The 22558-nt window shown below is 48.9% G+C and overlaps 1 protein-coding gene across 7 annotated transcripts in view; it reads left to right on the top strand.

Moving 5' to 3' along the window:
* The window catches only part of UNC79 (unc-79 homolog, NALCN channel complex subunit), a 148298-nt gene that overhangs the window by 103239 nt on the left and 22501 nt on the right, over nt 1–22558 (top strand). For all 7 annotated transcript variants that reach the window (XM_082231728.1, XM_082231729.1, XM_082231726.1 and 4 more), the window contains 8 exons: nt 1376–1516; nt 3989–4027; nt 4519–4631; nt 4734–4819; nt 7108–7281; nt 7978–8046; nt 10286–10396; nt 19149–19253. In XM_082231728.1, coding sequence (XP_082087854.1) covers nt 1376–1516; nt 3989–4027; nt 4519–4631; nt 4734–4819; nt 7108–7281; nt 7978–8046; nt 10286–10396; nt 19149–19253 — 838 coding nt within the window. The remainder of the gene's footprint in view (nt 1–1375; nt 1517–3988; nt 4028–4518; nt 4632–4733; nt 4820–7107; nt 7282–7977; nt 8047–10285; nt 10397–19148; nt 19254–22558) is intronic.

The raw sequence follows: 22558 nt of genomic DNA, 5'->3' as shown, positions 1-22558 counted from the left end.
GAGGATCACAGGATAGTTGACAATATAAAATGCCTGGGTAATCAGGAATGTTTTGAAATTCATACTGTAAGTCTGCTTTTCTGTTTGTTTTTATGCTGTATTTTTTATGTTGTGAACCCCCTGAGATCTACGGATGAAGAGCGGCATACAAATTTATTAATTTATTATTAATAATAAGTCAATAATGAGGGGGACAGATGCACTTGACCAGGGAAAGCATTCCACAATGGGGAGCTGCCACTGAAAAGGCCCTGTCATGGAAGCAGTGGCAACTGGGCAGATGCTAGGATGATGAATTGCACACAGCCCAAAAAGAGGACTGGGGAACAGGTTGGCATAAAATTCACAATGCTTAAATCCATGCACATTTAGACATAATTACTGTAGTGTAAATAGAACTGTAGTACATCTCGCAATAGTGAGAAAGATGGACCTGTTCAGTGTGCTATCCCAGCGCTAAGCCTTGATGGGCATCTTCAATACAGCTGTTCTTCCTCCTTCTTTATCTTTAAACTGGGCTGGGATTGAAGAACCCTCGAAACAAGGTACGCCTTCAAATAGAGGACTGTCTTGTGTAAAACAGGACATGTGGCCACCCCTGGAGGTGCCCAGAGGCAAAGTACTCAGACAAAAATGTGTTGGGAATGGTATCTCACCTTGTGCTCTGACCATTCTTCATTACTCCTCTGAATGCATTAATCAGGTACCAGTGGCTAGAAAAACCCTGACTGTAGCATTACAAAGGGAATAAAAGGAAGTAGAATTAAGATTTTCATTTTATTTTTGCAAATGACCAAATCTCTCGTGAGGTTAATTTTGTATCAGCCGGTCAGTCAGCCTGCTTCCAGAAAGCTTTGGCAGCAGGTAGTAAACTGGGCTAAATGAGATTGACTTTCATGACCTTGCTGGCATTTTCTCCTGCTGCTGCTGAGAGGGAAGAGGAAAATTGCCTATACAATCCCATTAAGTTCAAATATCACAATCTGTTGGAGACATTAGTGAGTGGTTGATCAAATTACCCAAGCATGCCCATTGGGCCGATATGTACTGGTTTCCCAATGTTGTTTGTCTCTTTCTGTGCCCTGTGATATTCTGCCTCATCTCTCCTGCATCTGACATGTCCCTTAAGATCACACATTACACACACACACACACACACACACACACACACAGCCTTGGCAAAGTTTTCAAAGATGTCTCTTGGCATTGCAGGAGCAGCCTGCCAGTCAGTGCCCACAGCAGCTAATGCTGAATAAATGTCTTCCTTCCTTTCCTGCAAGCCAACCCACAGATCCATCAGTCATGGCTTTAATCACTGTAGGGATGTAATGTCCTCTTTTAATCCCCAGACTTCCTCTTCATAATTTTCTTATAGGTGCCATGATTGTGGAGCCATCTTGGAAGAGTATGATGAAGAAACATTAGGTCTGGCCATTGTGGTTCTCTCCACGTTTATTCACCTCAGCCCAGATCTGGCTGCTCCTTTGTTGCTGGATATCATGCAGTCTGTAGGAAGGTAAGAAACTTGCCTTGCCTTGCCTTGCCTTGCCTTGCCTTGCCTTGCTGCTTTATACTGACTCAGACTAATGGTCCACCTTGCTTAGTATCACCTTCATTGACATAGAATCATAGAAAGGTAGAGATGGAAGGGATCCCAAGGGTCATCTAGTCCAACCCCTGCAATGTAGGAATCTAAACTAAAGTATCCATGACAGGTGGCCATCCAACCTCTGCTTAAAAACCTCCAAGGAAGCAGAGTCCACAACCTCCTGAGGGAGATCATTCCACTGTTGAACAGCTCTTAGAAAGTTCTGCCTGATGTTTAGTCAGAATCTTCTTTCTTGTAACTTGAAGTCATTGGTTTGGAGTCCTACGCTCCAGAGCAGGAGAAAACAAGCTTGCTCCATCTTCCGTGTGACAGTCCTTGAGATGTTTAAAGGTGGTTACTTTCTTGGGCTCCATGATCACTGCAGATGTTAACTGCAGCCACGAAATTAAAAGACGCCTGCTTCTTGGGAGAAAAGCAATGACAAACCTAGACAGCATCTTAAAAAGCAGAGACATCACCTTGCTGACAAAGGTCCATATAGTTAAAGCTATGGTTTTCCCAGTAGTGATGTATGGAAGTGAGAGCGGAACCATAAAGAAGGCTGATCGCCGAAGAATTGATGCTTTTGAATTATGGTGCTGGAGGAGACTCTTGAGAGTTCCATGGACTGCAAGAAGATAAACCTCTCCATTCTTAAGGAAATCAGCCCTGAGTGCTCACTGGAAGGACATACCCTGAAGCTGAGGCTCCATTCCTTTGGCCACCTCATGAGAAGAGAAGACTCCCTGGAAAACAGCCTGATGTTGGGAAAGATTGAGGACACAAGGAGAAGGGGACGACAGAGGACGAGATGGTTGGACAGTGTTCTCGAAGCTACGAACATGAGTTTGACCAAACTGCGGGAGGCAGTGGAAGACAGGAGTGGCTGGCGTGCTCTGGTCCATGGGGTCATGAAGAGTTGGACACGACTAAATGACTAAACAACAACAATCATCTCTCCTCTCCATTTCCTCTTCTCCCGGCTAAACATACCCAGCTCCTTCAACCATTCCTCATAAGGCTTGGTTTCTAGATCCTTGATCATCTTGGTCACCCTCCTCTGCACACTTTCCAGCTTGTCAACATCCTTCTTAAACTGTGGTGCCCAGAATTAGACACAGTATTCTGGTCTGACCAAGGCAGAATAGAGCAGTACTATTTTACTGCTCTATTTTACTATTTTACTTCCCTTGATTTAGACGCTATACATCTGTTGATGCAGCCTAGAATAGCATTAGCTTTTTAAATAGAAGCTCCCCAGGGTTTCAGGCAGGACTCTCCCCCAGCCCTATCTAGAAATGTCAGAGATTGAATATGGGAACTTCTGCATGGAAAGCAGATGCTCTGTCACTGAGCTATGCATCTTGCTTCCCTCCCTTCTGTGCAGAAATGGTTTGTAACCATGAGGGAGCTGACTATCGTCGCTGTCACTCAGTAATCCTGAATGTATGGGAACGCTTATATTAGGGATGGGGAACTCAAGTGTTGTTGGGCTACAACTCCCATAACCCCTGACTGTCATCCACACTGACTGGGGCTGGTGGGAGATGGAGTCTGACAATATCTGGACACCACGCGATATAAGAAGGGGCATGGAGGAATTTGAAAGGTAGTTAAAGATTGTTGCTAATATCCAGGATGGAGAGGTTCATGTCCTCTAGATGTTGGACTCCAAAATCCCCAAGCAGCATGGCCAATAGTTCCCTGTCCTTCATGATAAGTGGCATGGAGAAACCTGAAAATTGGTTAGAGATTGCTGCTGAGGGATTCTGCCCGGGAACTGCTGTAAACATCAGATAACTGATGAAGTTTTGATGTTTAACCTCACAGTGAGAACTACTGGTATCTGGGGAAAACTGCTTCTTGCAGAGGACAGTGGGCTCCCAGCTGAAAATGTCCTGCCCCCATGTCATATCCTCACCTTTCGCTTTCTCCATAATTTATACTTTCACTTGCCTGTGAAGTTGGAAGGGATTGGACCTGAGCCCATTTGTATGCTAAGTGCACATGCTTTCATCACTTCCTCTTTGTCACGAGAAGGGAAAGTGAATAGAAGTTCTGACAGTTTTGCAACAGTGGCCAAGCTGTTCTGCATAGCTCAGTTGGGAGAGCATGAGACTCTTAATCTCAGGGTCATGGGTTCGAGCCCCACATAGAGTGGAAGATTCCTGCATTGCAGGGGGTTGGACTAGATGACCCTTGTGATCCCTCCCAACTCTATGATTCTATGATAATGGTTTAGCAAAAGTATGTCAGATTTTGCCAGCCAGGTATTGACCAAAGATAGTCTTCATGATTGTGAAGTCATTTTATCTGGGATTTGATTTGATTGCACCAGCCATTTCGACTATTTTACTTTAATAAAAATAAATTGTTTTTGTTTGCCTCCTTCTCCGCCAGGTTGGCTTCAAGCACCAATTTTTCTAATCAAGCAGAAAGGTACAGTACAATCAAAACAAGTTTTCCCCCCTCTATACAGACCACAAACAAGTGTATAAATATCCCCTGTTTGGTGGAGGTAATTTTGAATTAAGGAAGGGAAAAAAAAAAAAAAGAACAAAAAACCCACAGCAAACATATTTGGTTTCCTCTCCCTTGCTTGTCATCATGCTGCAGTTTGCAGCACCATCCGTTGGCAGCCGCATGAACTGCTGTGTGACGACAGCCTTACATTTTTATGTAACAGGAAGATATGCAAGCTGGGGGGGAAGCACTAATTTGAGCGAAGACATTCGAATCACATGCAGTGAATGAGTGTTCATTCAGTGCCCCCCCCAGTTAACTCTTACTCTTTTCTTACCACAATGTATTTGAAAAGAAATTCCTACTGAACATATCAAAGTGGATGATGTTTCGTTTTTCCATGTTGAGATATGCTTGAAGAATCATGGCATCTCCCTCCCTCTTTATTCCTTCATTTTGTTCCTCAGCATGATGATCCCAGGGAATGCTGCAGGCGTGGCTAAGCAATTTCTCCGCTGTATTTTCCATCAACTGGCTCCCAATGGCATACTTCCCCAGCTGTTCCAGAGTAACATCAAAGGTAATGTGCAAATGTCTGAGATTTGTTTCCCTTCCTCTCCACAACCTCCGTGCTGAAGCTTCTTTGGAAAACAACAACAACCCCAAATGTTGTCATTTGCAGATGGAAGTTTTCTACGGACCTTGGCTACATCTCTCATGGATTTCAGTGAACTGAGTTCCATAGCTGCTTTGAGCCAGCTCCTGGAGGTTAGTCTACCATCTGTGTATCTTTCACAATCACTGTTTTCTTTCCCACTGGATGTATTTTACATCTTCTCATCTCACACCCTAAACGTTTCTACTCTCGAGTTTTACTTTTACTGGGGCAGAGCTGAAACTGCTCAGATACTTCCATTTTGTGTAGGGCAAACACCGCGTTTATTTTTCAATGTGTGTCTTCTCTCACAGCACTGAGAACTAAAGAAGAATCATAGAATCATAGAATCATAGAGTTGGAAGAGACCACAAGGGCCATCGAGTCCAACCCCCTGCCAAGCAGGAAACACCATCAGAGCACTCCTGACATATGGTTGTCAAGCCTCTGCTTAAAGACCTCCAAAGAAGGAGACTCCACCACACTCCTTGGCAGCAAATTCCACTGTCAAACAGCTCTTACTGTCAGGAAGTTCTTCCTAATGTTTAGGTGGAAACTTCTTTCTTGTAGTTTGGCTCCATTGCTCCGTGTCCGCTTCTCTGGAGCAGCAGAAAACAACCTTTCTCCCTCCTCTATGTGACATCCTTTTATATATTTGAACATGGCTATCATATCACCCCTTAACCTCCTCTTCTCCAGGCTAAACATGCCCAGCTCCCTTAGCGGTTCCTCATAAGGCATCGTTTCCAGGCCTTTGACCATTTTGGTTGCCCTCCTCTGGACACGTTCCAGTTTCTCAGTGTCCTTCTTGAATTGTGGTGCCCAGAACTGGACACAGTACTCCAGGTGAGGTCTGACCAGAGCAGAATACAGTGGCACTATTACTTCCCTTGATCTAGATGCTATACTCCTATTGATGAGGCCCAGAATTGCATTGGCTTTTTTAGCTGCCGCGTCACACTGTTGGCTCATGTCAAGAGTCCTACTGGATCAGGCCAATGGCCCATCTAGTCCAACATCCTATTCTCACAGTGGCTGATCAGGTACCTGTGGAAGCCAAGAAGCTAGACATGAGCGCAACAGCTCTCTGCCCACCTGTGATTGCCAGTAACTAGTGTTCAGAGACATGATGCTTCTGACAGTTCAAGCAGAACATAGCCATCAAGACTAGTAGCCTTTGGCTACTAGCTGGCCTTAGACACTTGAGGTGTATTTTTTTTGTTCTCACCCTATTCTTGTGATTGTAATTTGTTTTAAACTGTTTTAAAGTTGTGTTTTAAGTTGTTGCAACCCACCCTGGGGCCTTAGGGTGAAGAACAGGTAATAAATAAAATAATTCATTTGCACAACGGGGCTTTTCATAGAATTAGAGAATTGTAGAGTTGGAAGGGACCCCAAGAGTCATCTAGTCCAGTCTCCTGCAACGCAGGAATCTCAACTAAAGCATCCATGACAGATGGCCATCCAACCTCTGCTTAGAAACCCCCATGGAAGGAGAGTCCACAACCTCCTGAGGGACACCGTTCCTCTGCCCAACAGCTTCCTTTCCTCTCCACTGCATCCCCAACACTTTGCTTGGGGACCCTCAGCAGCAGATTTGTGGGACGGGGGTACACAGAGGCTGGAAAAGGGAGGAGAGAAACCCAAAGTCTCCTTGCACAAATGGATTTCCCTTGATCAAACAGGCAGACGTGTTGTCCCATTGCTACTATAGGTAAAAAATAATATCTGTGTCCAAATGCAACGTGGCACTGAATACCTGTCGCTGGGGGTCAAAAATCAGGGGAGGGATGTCTTTATTCTCTGGTTGTGGCATTTCCAGAGGGATCTTGCTGGTTGCTGTTGAAACTAGGATGCTGGATTAGAAAGACCTTTCATTATAGCTGTTCTTCTAACTCATGCTTACTACACACACACACACACACACACACACACACACACACACACGTGTATCTCCAGATCAATTTCAATTATCAATTTCTTATCATTACATTTATACCCCACCTTTCCCTCCAAGGAGCTCATGGTGGTGTATGTAGTTCACTCTTTCACCTTTACAACAACCCTGTGAGGTGTGAGGTAGGTTAGGCACCACCTACATATTTGCTTCTCCCCATTCCTGTGATGTAGAACATACACCAGCCTTTCTCAATCCGATGCCCTCCAGATGTTTTGAACGCCAACTCTCACCAGCTATAGCTGGCACAGGTGTACTGGTTGGAATGGATGCAAGTTGAAGTGCGGTAGGTTAGGAAAGGTTGAGATACAAGGTAGTTTGTAATTTATTTGTTGGAGGGAATAGGAAATCAGTCCCTACTGTCTGCACTTTTCAAAAATGCTCCTCACCGCCTTAGTTTTTTTGCGAGCAGGGTTTGAATTGTCCATGTACTTCTTTTCTTAGGGCTTAAACACCAAGAAGAATTTACCAGCAGGGGGCGGGATGCTACGCTGCTTGGAGAACATTGCTACGTTCATGGAAGCTTTGCCGATGGATTCCCCCAGCAACCTCTGGACCACGATCAGCAACCAGTTCCAGACGTTCTTTACGAAACTGCCCTGCGTTTTGCCACTTAAGGTACAGTGCTTGCAATCCCACATTCAGTCCTTGGCATCCCCAGGTGCTGCTGAGAAAATCGCCCACCTAAAACCTCAGACAGCTGTTGCCAGTCATTGTAGATAATGTGAAGCTAGATGGGCCAGTGGTCTGACATGGCAAGGACCTATCCAATCTGAGTGGAGATTTATCTCTCTCTCTCTCTCTCTCTCTCTCTCTCTCTCTCTCTCTCAATTCATACAGGGTTTGGTCAAGGAGGACTTGCACGCTGGCAAATCTGTGTTAGCCAGACGTTCTGCTCAACTTACCCATCATCTAGTACAGTGTTTCCCAAACTTGGGTTTCCAGCTGTTTTTTGACTAACATCATCCCTAGCTAGCAGGAACAGTGGTCAGGGATGATGGGAACTGGAGTCCCAAAACAGCTGAAAACCCAAGTTTGGGAAACCCTGATCTAGTAAGTAGCAGGCACTGCCATGCACCACCTGCTAGAGCTGGCTATCCCTGCAGGAGTAGAAGCGCAACAGAGTGGTACCTCCAGCCCAAAAGCCCACTCTTAACTCAGACAACTGCCTCTCAGATAGTCTCACGTTGTGTGCTTCTGCACTTTTGTACGGCTGCCTTTTCTTTAGCATCCTGTATACCTGGCAGGGCTAAATTACATTTTAAGGAAAGGCACTAACTCTTTCTTCTGTGTCCTGCCTCGTTTTCTCCCCAGTGTTCTTTAGATTCTAGTCTCAGAATAATGATCTGCTTGCTGAAGATACCCACCAGCAGTGCTGCCAGAGTAAGTGCTCAAGGTTTTATATATTTATATAAAACCTCCCGTTTTCCTCATCATTTCAGGTTTCTTCTTTATCTCTTAGTAGGAAGAGTATTATAGCCATGCAATTGTGCCGTGTCAAGCAGGATAGGAGTTCTCCGAATCTAGGTTGCATTAATGTGTGGGAGGGATTACATTCACTATGTGGGTGGGAGTTTATGTCTTCTTAAGGAGTTGGATTTCTTTCTCTTCTTTTTTTAAAGCGGCACCAGTAGATTTACCTAGAGCTTTGCAGCTTGGGACAAACCGAACCGAGATGAGAGCAAGTACAGGATTTGGTTAATGAAAAATATTGAATAGCAGAGGCTGCATTTCTTGGGACTTTCATGTCTGGTTTAATTAAGGGAGGCAAGCACATGACTTAATGGCACATGGCTGACGGTGTGAGCCAACGTCATTGAAAAATGTTGCGTTTGAGGCAATGCGATGGCCAACTTTTTGTCTGCAGCTGTCGGCTTGTGACTTTTAGCTGCACCTGAAAGCTGTTGCCTGGTGTGTTGGACAGCAAAAGATCATCATGTTTGTGTGGACTGGTTTTCCAGAAGTAAGGTCAACCAGGCAACTCTAAGCAGAGCAGAGCATGCAGAAGGCCTCACAGCCATTCCCTGGGATTTTCCAGTTTAAAGAGCCAGGTAGCAGGTAATAAGAAAAACTCTCTGCAGGAGACCCTGGGAAGCCACTGCCTGGCAGAGTAGAAAATACTTGGTTAGATAAACAAATAGCCTGATTCCTATGACTGTTTCAATAGCTTTGATCTCAAAGAGAGTGAGATGCTTTTATCCATGTGCATTTGTGCTCACCCACATGGTTATTTATTATTCATTTTATTTATTAGATTTATACCCCGCCCTTCATCATAAGATCTCAGCGCAGTTCACAGAGTATGGTTCACAGGGAGCCTATGGGAGCTAAACAGTTTCCTTGCTCAACTTAAGAATACCCCAGGGGAGTAGGGTTCTGATCCTTCCTGGAACACTTTGTTGTTGATTTATTAATTGCCTAGTAAACCACTGCCTCAGTGGGATTTACACATGATATAATTAAAAGCAGTTAAGGACAAAAATAACTAGTAATATAGGGTTGTGGGTTCAAGCCCCACGTTGGGCAAAATATTCCTTCATTGCAGGGGTTTGGACTAGATGACCCTCGTGGTCCTTCCAGTTCTATGATGTAAAACAAGGCAAAAACCCTGGCAAATGGACACTCAAAGTAAAGGGCCATTTAAGGTAAAGGTAAAGGACCCCTGGACAGTTAAGTCCAGTCAAAGGTGACTATGGGGTTGTGGCTCTCATCTCGCTTTCAGGCCGAGGGAGCTGGTATTTGTCCACAGACAGCTTTCTGGGTCATGTGGTCAGCATGACTAAACCGCTTCTGGTGCAGCGGAACACCATGACAGAAACCAGAGTGCATGGAAATGCCGTTTACCTTCCCACCGCAACGGTACCTATTTGTCTGCAGTCTGCTCACACTGCTGTGCTTTCAAACTGCTAGGTTGGCAGGAGCTGGGACAGAGCAACAGGAGCTCACCCCGTCGTGCAGATTCGAACCACTGACCTTCTGATTGGCAAACGCAAGAGGCTCAGTGGTTTAAACCACAGCGCCACCTGTGTCCCTTCAAAAGGCCATTTATTCAGCAGGGAAAGTCTGTATGAACAAAAATGTCTTCAGTTGTTTCTGGAAAGTACATATAGTGCCTGTCATATGTTGACAGGATAGCTGCTCCATAGAAATTCATATCTTGGCAGGAAAGTTATTCCACAGAAAGCCCTACTCAGTATTATTGTGGAGTGGGCTTCTGAGATGTTTGGAAGTTGCAGGAGAAACTCTCCTCCAGAAACTCTCCTGCAATCTGCTGGGTGTATAAGGGTCTCTCAAGCAAGCTGGTCTTGAGCAGCGTAGGGACTTGTATGTTCATGCCAACACTTTGAACTTGGCCCGGTTGCAGATTGGCAGCCAGTGCGAATCTTGCAAGCAGAACTCTTTCCAGGAGTTCTCTCAAGGTGGTGGCTGGGAATCCCAAAGTGTGACTACAGTCATTGGAACGAATCAGTTTGGGGAGCTGCAACTTCATATCCTTCATGGTTTTTTTTAAAAAGGGGGGTAGGCTTTGTTATAATGAATGATTTCACAACCCACACACCCTTCATTTTGCTGAAAGAAGCATATATTTCCTGACATGCCCTCCATCTTCCTTTCATTGCAGAGCCTGTTAGAGCCATTTTCCAAATTGCTGAGTTTCGTCATTCAGAACGCCGTCTTCACCCTAGCGTATTTGGTAGAGCTGTGCGGTTTGTGTCACAGAGCTTTCACAAAGGTAATTAACTGGCTTGTTTCCTTTTAATTGCACCAGAGACAGGGGCAAACGGAGAACCCACCTACCCCTTATTTTTGTTCTCAAGCGAAATTGACATTGAAGCAACCTCTGTTCCGTCTGCTATTTAAAATCAGAGGTAAAGTTGAACGTTACAGAAAGGAGCTGAAACTCTGGCCAAAACCTGCTTGAGAGGTTGTGCAAATATTATACTTTACCTTTTCCTTAATGGATCTGGGGATAGCTCATTAATAGAAATTCTGGACTCTACTAGGGGTACTTTCACACCGATACATCGGTGTGGAAACCTTTTCAGCCCAAGGCCCTCATTCTCTTCTGGGCAGCCCTTCAGAAGTCACATGTTAGAGCCAAAAGTAGGCAGAGCAATTGATGCAGCCTTCTTTCTACACAAGCTTACACATCCCTATCTGTCCTCCATCCACATGAATGTGTGTGTGAGCGGGGGGAGATGTTTGCATCTTCCATGTCTGCCATGGTTTGAGAGTTATATTTTTCATTATGTCCACTACTTTCTACCTCACTGCTGTGGTGTTTGCATTATCAGTAATTCTACTGAACATGCATTAGGCCATCCTGTTTCTCAAAAATAAGAGAAGTTTCCTCCCCATCTGACAAAAATCCAGATGAATAAACTGTAGGGACATCTGGAGTTCATCTCACAGGGGAACAAATTAGCTTGGGAGTGGGGGGTTAGAAAGTTGCCCTCCCCCTATCTTTCCATTTGTCTATGCACCAGGACAAAATGCTCAATGGAACAGCAGATGTCATTGACATAATCCTCTCAGATGCAAGATGCCCTTCCCTCCTGGAAGAGAAATCCTTTGCATCACAGGGGATAGGAGCTGTGGAGTTTAGACAGATGCATAAACACACGCAGGCCGTTGTAGGGCACTGAGCCCCTGTGGGAACGCCGATGTGTGTGCTCTATGAGCAAGCACACACCTCACTGGTTTTCTTCTTCTTTTAACTCTGTTTTCTTGCTCAAATTCTATGGACCCTAAATTCCCATGAAAGGACTTGTGTATGCATACTACATTTAAAGCACATTACCTCCCCCAAAGAATCCTGGGAGCTGTAGTTCGTTAACAGTGCTGAGAACGGTAGCTCTGTGAGGGTAAGCTACAGTTCCTGGGATTGTTTGAGGAATGTCATGTTCTTTAAATATATGGTGTGGATGCAGCCCGGAACTCCCTTTGCAGGATGAGGCTGCTGATTGAAAGGGGTGGTGCTAGGGGAGTTTTAGAAATTGCCGCTATATTCCTCTGTTCCTTCTGAAAATCTGTTTCAGTGGGGACTGCAGAGTACGGACGAGATGGAGGGATTTTCTTTCTGGAAGCAATTTTACAGATGGCAGGAGAATACCTGGTATTAGGGATAATAGCTTCATTGATGCACAGGGAACTGAGGCAGTGCTACAGAAACCTGCTACAGGGCAGAAAGCTACAAGAAGGAAGTAGCTGGAGGGAATGGCACATGGTTTCAGTTGTGTCTATACTAATGCACAGAGAATGAGAAACAAGAAAGATGAGTCTGAGCTGTTGATACAGAATGGCAGATATGACCCAATAGCCTTTACTGAAACCTGGTGGGATGAGATTTATGGCTGGAATGTAGAAATTGAGGGCTGTAACCTTTTCAGAGGGCATAGACCAAACAGGAAGAGAGAAGGAGTAGCATTATAAGTAAAGGATATGTACACTTCTGAAGAGATCCAGAGGTTCAAGCAGAGGTTGGATGGTCTAAGCTGTCATGGATGCTTTAGTTGAGATTCCTGTATTGCAGAGGGATGGACTAGATGACTCTCGGGTTCCCTTCCGACTCTCCAATTCTTTGATTCTGTGAACATGAGCCTCTCCTGGAACACAATCTTCCTTCATGGAAGGCAGTTCAGGATCTAAGCCTCTGTATGTGATTTGTATATAAAAGTGATTTAGTGGTTAGTTGTCAGCGGCTGCCTCAGGTCTCAGCTCACAAAAGACCAACGCCGAGCTCTTCTTATATACAAGGATGTTTATTGCAGTTCATTATTGGTTCCACAACCGAGGCGCGCAGCCCCGAGTCTCTAACGTCAGACATTTGAAGTCCCCTCTGAATCGGTCCCGCCCCTGCACCAACTTAAGAGGCTTGTGCTAGACCACCTCTTCCTGTCTTTCCTTTTCCGCAGGGTCTTTCTGCCCCCCTGGGTTCCTTCCCTCCTGCTCTCTCCTGAAGCGGATTCCTGAGATGCCTGTTCCCCCCTCCTTCGTGCTTTGGGGCTGGGCTCCTCCTCCGGGCTTTCTCCATTTCCGCGCGCCTCCACATTTGAACTTGGCACGCGCTCGCTACCCCTGACCTTCCTTTTGACACTTACACTACTCCCTGTACTACTCTCCGCCTCTTCCGGCAGGACGTTCTCCCCAGATCTCCTTCCCCTGTCTCTTTCCTGCTCCGCTCCGTGTGTCACACTGGGAACCCCCCTCTCTTCCCTTCGTTCCTGCTGGGAAGCCGGCCCCAATCTCCCACTCCCGCTCGGGGTTTCCCTGCTGCTTCCCTGCTCCTGGCAGGTCCCCCCTGTGACCCCCCTTGTCCTGACTAGGGGCGCCCCCTCCTGAGAATCCTCCGATTCACTTGAGAGACTCATGGAAGATCTCAAGTCATTGTCATCCTCTTCCTCACTGTCCTGGGATTCTTCCTCGTCGCTCTCCGTCTCCTCCCTCACCTGTGCCTCTGTCTCTGAACCCCTGACATCCATCCCCCCCTCGAAGCCCCCCCTTCCCCCCTCCCGCTGCTCGGGCGCAGGTTCCGGGGGCTCCGTCGTTGCGGAGGTCGCTGCCGGACACAGGTCGTCGACGTCGATCTCCTCTGCTTCCAGTTCATTGTTTGTGTACTCGAACCCATTGTCCTCTCCCAACATGTTCACGTCCTCCCCACCCCCTGATGCCTGGGTGGGGTCTGCTTGCCAAGGACCCACCCGCCACCTCATGCGCCAGTCCTCTTCTGGTTGGTCGTCCCACCAGTAAGAAGGGTCGGTGTCCACCCCCAAACACGATCCCCTTGGAGGGCTCGACTCTGGCGTCGTTTCCTCTGCGGAGGAGAACCCTCGGAAGGTGCTGGCGGAAAGTGTGGGCGTAAAAAGCCAATCGTCGAAAAACTGTGCTGGCATGGGCCTGTGTGGGAAAAGGGCATGGAACTCGTCCTTGAGGAGGGGTTCGTCCAAAGCGTAGTCCAGCACCCAACTGTTGGTGCTGGCCGGGGCGCCCTCCCTGGCGAGAAAATATTCTACTCCCTCTTCCCCCCATCTCGAGTCCAGAATCTCTGTGACCTCGTTGACTGGTTCGTCCTTAGGTGACCTCCCCCTCTTGGGCGACTCCCTGCTTGGTTCTGGTGCCGTCCCTGACTCCTGAAATCTGTGTGGGGCCTTGTAGGGGGTGAGCATCGACCTATGAAAGACCGGGTGCATTCTGGAACCCTCGGGGAGGGCCAATCGAAACGCTACGGGATTGATCCTGGCCTCAACTTGGTACGGCCCTAGTTGCCTGTGTCCTAGCTTCTTTTTAGCTAACGACTTGGCCGGCACCGCTTGGGCCGCTAACCATACCCAGTCTCCCACCTGGATGTCTTCCCCCTCCCTCCTGTGTTTGTCCGCCTGCACCTTATAGGCTTGTTTAGCTAGCTCTAAATGTCTCCGTAGCTCGTTGTGCACCTCTTGCAATTCTGCTGCGAAATGGTCGGCTTCCTGTGGCTCCCCCTCCCCCGTCGTTACGAGCCCCGGGAAGGTTCTGGGATGCCTTCCATTGTTAGCGAAGAACGGCGTCACCCCCGTCGACGCGTGCTTCGTGTTGTTGTAGGCAAACTCAGCCATCGGCAGGTAATCCACCCAAGCCGCGGGTCGCTGATTGGCGTAACATCTCAGGTACTGCTGCATGATCGCGTTGACCCTCTCTGCTTGGCTGTTGGTCTGCGGATGTCTCACCGACGACAGGTTGATTTTGACGTGCAGGATCCCTAGGAGCTTCCGCCAGAAACTGGACACAAACTGGCGCCCCCTGTCGGACAGAATGGACCGTGGCAACCCATGCACCTTGAACACGTGGTCGATGAACAGTTTGGCTGTCTGCTCCGCTGTCGCCACCTTCGCGCAAGGAATGAAATGCGCCATCTTGGTGAACAGGTCTACAACCACAAGCACCGCCGTCTTGCCTCGCGAACTGGGCAGATCAGTGACAAAGTCCAGCGCCACCCTCTCCCACGGTTGCAGTGGCGTTTCCAGCGGTTCCAGCAGTCCCGCTGGCTTCTGGTGCACTGGCTTGGACCTTTGGCACGTGTCACACCTGGCGACGTACTCCGCGACCTCCCCTTGCATCTGGGGCCACCAAAAGTCTCTGGCCACTAATTCCGTTGTCTTTTCCTTGCCGAAGTGGCCAGCGCTGGGTGCGTCGTGCAACTGCTGCAGAACCTTCGCGCGGAGATCGTCTCCCGGAACGTAGAGAGCACCTTTACGGGTCAGCAGGCCGTCGCGTATCTGGAACTCGTCATCCTTTGCTGTGCCCCTCCGCACCTCTTCCATCTTGGACTGTGCGAACGGATCCGCCTGCAACGCGCGACGCACCGCCTCCAGGTCCACGGCGGCTGAAGCGCACGCCCACGCCTGCGGTGCAAAAATGTGCTTGGCTGCCACCGGTGCCGCTGCCTCGAGATACTGCGGTTTCCTGGAGAGCGCATCTGCTATGACATTGTTGTCGCCTGGGATGTACTCTATCCTGAAATCGAAATCCGCAAAGAACTCCGCCCAGCGTATGTGCCTCTGGCTCTGTAGCTTCGCCGTGCGCCAGTACTCTAGGTTCTTGTGGTCCGTGCGGACCTGCACGGTGTGCTTGGCTCCGATGAGAAAGTGCCTCCACGCCTTGAAAGCTGCGTGGATGGCCAGCAACTCCCTGTCCCAAATGGTGTAGTTCTGCTCCGACTTGCTGAGCTTTCTGGAGTAGAAAGCACAGGGCCTCCAGTTTCCCTGCGGGTCTTCCTGTAAGAGGACGGCCCCCACCGCTCTGTCAGATGCGTCAGTCTCCACCCTCATGGGCCTGCCAGGATTCACGTGTAGCAGCTGTTCTTCGGACGCGAAGAGACTCTTAAGTCTCCTGAAGGACTGCTCCGCTTGGTCCGTCCAGGTGAACTTCTTCTTCTTGGAGCTGAGAGTGTCCGTGATAGCTGCCGTCTCCTTGGCGAAACCCCTGATGAACTTGCGGTAAAAGTTGGCGAAGCCGACAAACCTCTGGACCTCTTTCCGATTTCGCGGGCTCTTCCAGTCCAACACCGCGCGGACCTTGGTGCTGTCCATGGCTAGTCCCCTGTCGGACAGCCTATAGCCCAGAAAATCCACCTCCGTCACGTCGAATTGGCACTTCTCCAGCTTGGCGTAGAGCCTGTGCTCCCGTAGCCTCTGCAGGACCTCCTTCACGTCGCTCTCGTGAGCCTCCGGCGATTCTGAGAAGATCAGAATGTCGTCGAGGAAACATACGCACTTCTTGTAGAGGAGTCCCGCTAGCACATGATGCATAAAAGCTTGGAAAAAGTGGGAGCCATTTTGGAGACCAAACGGCATAACTCTGTATTCGTAGGTGCCCAACGGCGTGAACATGGCCGTCTTCCACTCATCACCCTCTCGCACGCGTATGAGATTGTAAGCTCCGCGGAGATCCAACTTGGTGAAGATCTTCCCTTTCCGCACCGTTGCGAGCAGGTCGTCGATCTTGGACATGGGAAAGGCTGCGGGCTTTGTCTTTGAGTTTATGAATCTGAAGTCTACGATCAGCCTCTTTTGGGGCGTGTCTTTCTTCTTCACAAAAAACACAGGACTACCCCCTACAGCCTTCGATTCTCGGATGAATCCCCGCTGCAGATTGTGATCTATGAATTCCCGGAGCTCCTGCAGCTCCTCCTCGGACATGGAATACAGCTTCACAGGCGGCAGCGTTGTCCCTGGCAAGAGGTCAATAGCGCAATCGTAGGGCCGGTGAGGTGGCAACTGGTCAGCCTCCTTCTCGCAGAAAACCTCCAAAAACCCCTTGTACTTGAGGGGTACTGCTTGCGCCATGCTGAGACGTAGCTGCTGCCCCTCCTCTTGGCCCTTCTCCTCCTGACCGGTCTGGATGCAATGCTGCGCGCAATAGGACGAGCCGAAGGTGAGCTGCCGCTGGTACCACGCCATGGTCGGGCTGTGCCTATCCAGCCAACTCATGCCTAACACTATAGGCGTGTCTGACAGGCGGGTGACGTTGAAACTGATGACTTCTCGGCGATTGCCAATCTGCATCACCATGGGCGGCGTCTGTTGTACCACTTGCCCCCCCAGCAGGTTCCTGCCATCCACTGTGACGACGTTCAATGGCAGCGTGGCTGGCAGAAGCTCTATGCGATGCTGCTTGACGAACTGCACCCCCACGAAGTCTGCGTTGCTCCCACTGTCAATTGTGATGGGGACCTCCAGGGTGCGTCCATTAGGTAGCTGGAGGGTTGCAGTGAGCTGCACTACAGGTTTGGGTGGCAGGGGGTCTGTAGGCTGCAAAGGCGCTGGGGACTGCTCTATTGACTTGCCTGGCTGTGCCCCAACATTGCTGATTCCAGCCAGGCATTGTCGTTTCCCTGACACAGCTCTTCATGCTGTGCTGCTGCATTTACTGTCGCCAAGGCTGCAGTGTGCTGCCGGAGCCTCTGGGGACACTCTTTCGCCATGTGCGTTGCACTGTCACAGACGTAACACTTCCTGTTCCCTCTAGGAGGCTTCTTCTTGACTGTTCCGGACGCTGGGGCTCCGGCCACTGACTGAGCCTTTGCACTCCCCAGTTCCATAGGCTCCTCCCCTGGCTGCAGCTGAGGGGAGAGACGCGGACGTCCTGGATCTCTGGGAAACAAAGGAGGCACTCTAGACGGTGCGTGAAGCTGGCTACCCCCCTCATTGCGCCAAGGGCGTTCTTCCTGGCGCACTCCAATGGCAAGCGCACGCTGCACCACGTCTGCCAGGGTTTTAGGTCTGTCCCCCCTAGCCAGCTCGTCCTTCACCGGGCCAGAGAGCCCCTCCCAAAATAAGTCTCTGACAGCCAGAGAATCTTTCTCCCATCACAGCACATTCAGCAAGGCGAAAAAGCGAGCATGGTACTGACGTACGGAAGCCTTGCCTTGCCTTAAACCATGGATCTGCTGGCGTGCCACATCCACATCCACGCTAGACTGAAAGCAAGCGTCCATGCATTTGATAAATTCATCAGACTCCCTTCGAGCAGGGCAATCCTCGCGCCACAGATTGCGCAGCCAAGCCCTCGCTTCCCCATGCAAGTGGGACACAATGAAACCCACCTTTTCCTCCTCATCTTTAAAGTCGTCGCGAAGCAAATGCAACGCATATTCTACGTCTGCTTTAAAACTGGGGTATTGCTGCAGGTTCCCATCGAAGTGGGCTACCAAGTTGCCCCCTCTTCTGCCCAGTGCTACTTCAGCAGCTTTGGTCCCCGGGAACCCCACTTGGCATGCATGATCCCACCTGGCTTGCAGATCTTGGCACCGCTTTTCCGCCTCTTCCCCCTTCTTCTGGGAGACCACTACCTCAGTGGTAAGTCGGGAGACTGCGTTGCGTAGCTCAGCTATCTGCTGCTCCATACTCATGGCTGCCAAACTTCGTGAGCTTTGCAAAAAAAAATTTTGCGTAGTTTTTGAGGGGACTTACTGTCAGCGGCTGCCTCAGGTCTCAGCTCACAAAAGACCAACGCCGAGCTCTTCTTATATACAAGGATGTTTATTGCAGTTCACTATTGGTTCCACAACCGAGGCGCGCAGCCCCGAGTCTCTAACGTCAGACATTTGAAGTCCCCTCTGAATCGGTCCCGCCCCTGCACCAACTTAAGAGGCTTGTGCTAGACCACCTCTTCCTGTCTTTCCTTTTCCGCAGGGTCTTTCTGCCCCCCCCTGGGTTCCTTCCCTCCTGCTCTCTCCTGAAGCGGATTCCTGAGATGCCTGTCCCCCCCTCTTTCGTGCTTTGGGGCTGGGCTCCTCCTCCGGGCTTTCTCCATTTCTGCGCGCCTCCACATTTGAACTTGGCACGCGCTCGCTACCCCTGACCTTCCTTTTGACACTTACACTACTCCCTGTACTACTCTCCGCCTCTTCCGGCAGGACGTTCTCCCCAGATCTCCTTCCCCTGTCTCTTTCCTGCTCCGCTCCGTGTGTCACACTGGGAACCCCCCTCTCTTCCCTTCGTTCCTGCTGGGAAGCCGGCCCCGATCTCCCACTCCCGCTCGGGGTTTCCCTGCTGCTTCCCTGCTCCTGGCAGGTCCCCCCTGTGACCCCCCTTGTCCTGACTAGGGGCGCCCCCTCCTGAGAATCCTCCGATTCACTTGAGAGACTCATGGAAGATCTCAAGTCATTGTCATCCTCTTCCTCACTGTCCTGGGATTCTTCCTCGTCGCTCTCCATCTCCTCCCTCACCTGTGCCTCTGTCTCTGAACCCCTGACATTAGTTAAAGGCGGGATATCAAACCCAAACTCTTCTTCTTCTTCTTCTTATAGGTTGCTGTGCGATTTTGAGCATGGTGTTATTTTATGGATTTTATGTTATTCTTTTAATGTATTTGGCTTTCTTCTAAACCGCTCTGTACTTGCGCAAAGGGAGGCACATAAATCATCTAAACAAATAGCAGTCAAGGATTTGGTGTTGAAGAATGTTGGAAGCATTAATTTAACCCCGATTTGTTCACTTTTCTTTTAGGAAAGGGATAAGTTCTACTTATCCCGCAGTGTCATATTAGAGTTGCTGCAAGCTCTGAAGTTAAAATCTCCCTTGCCAGATACGAACCTTCTGCTTTTGGTCCAGGTATGGAACAAACACTTTTAAAGAAATGGTTTAACAGTGAATGTTTTGCGTGGGGTTTCCAAGCACTGGACAGCCAGTAGCTAAAAAGGGTTGAATGTCTGCATATCTGGAAATGTTTGCCTAAACAAAAATGTTTTAAGCAGACATTGAAAAGAATACAGAACTCAAAGTCATGAAGCAAGAGCAGCTGGGGAAAAACCAAAACATTACAAAAACAAGCTATGGTTTCCTTGATCATTGTCATGGGGCAACACATGGTTAACTCCTGTTAACCAAACCATGGTTTAGTGTTAAGTGTGAGCTAGGCCACTGAGAGAGCCCCCTCCCAATTAAATCACCCTTCCTCTGTATTGGGCCTGAAGGACTCCTGCGCTACCAGATTGGAAGGAAAGCACACAGCAGATGTTGCTCACTAGAGAGACACACAACTTCTTTTTTAAAAAATACAGCAGCCTGACAGTAGCCATCCTCCACTGCAGAATGACTGGGCTGGCAGTTGCTGGCACTTAATCGCATCGAAATGACAAGGAGCTGAAATGGAAGTGACCTGGGTGGCCCACGGCACAATGCACAGCTCTGCAGACTTGCTCCCCGGGTCACGCACAGTTCCACATGATTGACAGCCTCTTTTCTTTCCGCCCTCCGAAGTGCCTGGCGCTGCGCTTGGGCATATGTTTCTACGAGCCGCAGCTTCACGTAAGCAATGGGCACATTAGTCAGAGAAAATTAGCAGTTGCCAGGAGAGTTGGAAAGTAACATTGACGTTCTAAATCACAGAGGGCTTAGAATTTCCCTAAAAACAACTATTATAATATCAGTGTTAAGAGGAGAAGCTGTGTGTATGTGTGGTTGGTTGTTGTGGGGGGGGTGTGACACACCAGGTAATGGGTTCGGGGGGGGGGAGTTGATGTTACAAGTACCTTTATTTATGTATTTAAAAAGAGGAGAGGACAGTCCTTTCTACTTCTTGGACACTGTGAGAAACCGGCAACGTTACACAGAATGACAGAGTACTTGCCCCCCCCACAGACAAATCTTCCCACCCTACAAGAAACACATACACATGTATGCACAAAGGGTCTGGGAATTGCACTCTGTTTGTCATGGCATACTGTGATCGCCAGCGGGGCATTTTTTAGGACTGAAGCTTGGGACGAGCTACTCATGGCAGCTCTGTTGTTGTTCGAAACGTTGGGAAACAGTCTGACGTCGTCATGCTTCTTGAATACCAGCTGCTGACAACCACAGGAGGGGAGAGTGCTGTTGTGGTCAGGTTCTGCTTGTGGGTTTCCCACGGCCATATGCTTGGCTCTTGTGAGGACAGGATGCTGGACTAGAGCGGCCATTGGCCTGATCTAGCAGACCTCTCCTTACATTCTTGAAGCTTTTTCTGTGAGGCAGGGAAGGATGGTTTTTGTTTCCCCTTGGCTGCCTTGTGTCAAGGGTAAGTCTCTCCTGCCCCTCGCATCCCACAAAAAATATATATATTCTAGAATTCAGCAGCATCCCTGCAAAAGCCTCTGGACCCCATGCCCACTTTGGTAGGAGCTGAATGGCTCTATGGAACTTGGGTGTGCATTTTTTGGCCCAAGCCCTAGCATCAACCTCTCCCAACCCGGTGCCCTCCAGATGTTTTGACCTATAAATACCATCCTCCCTGACCATTGGTCAACTTCACAGGGGTTGGTGGGAGCTGTGGTCCAAACAGTCTGGAGAGTGAAAGATTGTGGAAGGCTTACTTACATAATCATGGGTCTTCCATGCCCCCTAAGAAGAGGAGGTCTGAGGAAGGCTTCCTCAACACCCTGCTAAAGATGTCCCTAAAAGGAGGGTCCCTGGGAGACAATGAAGCCTCCATCTTCCCAAATAGACCATGGAGGTGGCTGGTCCCTCCGTTTTGTCGGCGGCCAGGGGCACCCCTAACTCGCCGGCTAGGGCTGTGAAAGCCTCCAGCAGGGCGGAGCAGCGTGGTTTGCTATCCGCCGCCAAAATAAAATCATCGAGGTAATGTGACACACCCAAGGACCCTGTTCTGAGGCGTAGGGCCCAATCCAGGAATGTGCTAAAAGATTCAAAAGCTGCGCAAGCTACGGAACAGCCCATGGGCATTGCTTTGTCAATGAAATATGCGCCCTCAAATTTAAAGCCCAACCATCTGAAGTCATCTGGGTGAACTGGAAGAAGGCGAAAGGCAGACTCAATGTCGCATTTTGCCAAGAATGCCCCTTGTCCGAATCTACGAATCATTTTTACAGCCTGATCAAAGGAAGCGTATTTCACTGTACAAAGTTCCTGGGGGATCCCGTCATTGACCGAGCCTCCCCTTGGGTAAGAGAGGTTATGAATCATGCGGAATTCCCCCCGGGCCTTTTTTGGTACGATGCCCAGCGGGGATAAGTGAAGCCCTTCGAAGTTTGTGGGTCTGCCTCCATCCTCGGACCCTACTGGGTTGTCAGATGGATCCAGTTCCACACCCCTGCTATATAAAGAACAGGAAGTGACCTACCACAATGGGAAGGTAGTAGAACAAGGTGGGACACTGAAATACCACTTGAGCAATCACTTGATACTCCTGTGTATAGCTGCGTGAGACATGTAGGGACTCAAGCTGCTTCTTGATTTGACAAAGATAGCAGTACGGGGGCTAAGAACGTTAAATAAGAAGCAAGGTGGGCTGAATAGCAAAAGATATATTCCTGACATTTACATTTGATACCCCAATTATTTCCACGTTACTCATCGCTGTCAGAATTGGTAGTGACACAAAACAAGAGGAAAGCTTTCTTTATGCTGGAGGATGGAAAAGTTTGGGTAGGTGTGTAATCTGCATGAGGAGTTCATATGAACTTCCCTGCGAGAAGAGCAGTTGTGGGGCAGGAAAGGTGTGGTCCCACTAGCTGGCCTCCCTTGGAAGCGAGAGTGACGCTGCCAAAGGCTTAGGGTGTGTCTAGGAGTAAAGCCCATAGGGTGCTGGGGTTCGAAACCTGTCCTCATGCTCTTGACATGGGTATAGGGGGGGGGATTCCCTGGAGCAGAACTGTTCCTGGAATCAGCAGCTGTATGGGATTGTGGGGGTAATGACTGTTAGCTATTTTTTTAGTGATTCAGAGCAATGCAGCGGTTTCACTCTCAGACCTCAGGGATGGAGTGGACTCCAGACACAAGAACTGAAGATGAATCTTGACTTGTCAGGATGGCAGCAACAGAGCAATTTGTATTATTCATATGTATTAAGTCCAATGCAATACCTTTCTCTCCCTTGAGCCCAAGAGAGGGTTTAGTCCTTTTGCTTTCAAAACTCCTTT

The sequence above is a fragment of the Podarcis vaucheri genome (assembly GCF_965113315.1).
Source record: "Podarcis vaucheri genome assembly, chromosome: 1".
Taxonomy (NCBI): Eukaryota; Metazoa; Chordata; class Lepidosauria; order Squamata; family Lacertidae; genus Podarcis; species Podarcis vaucheri.
Note: the sequence above shows the minus strand (reverse complement) of the source record. Positions and strands in the feature narration are given on the sequence as shown.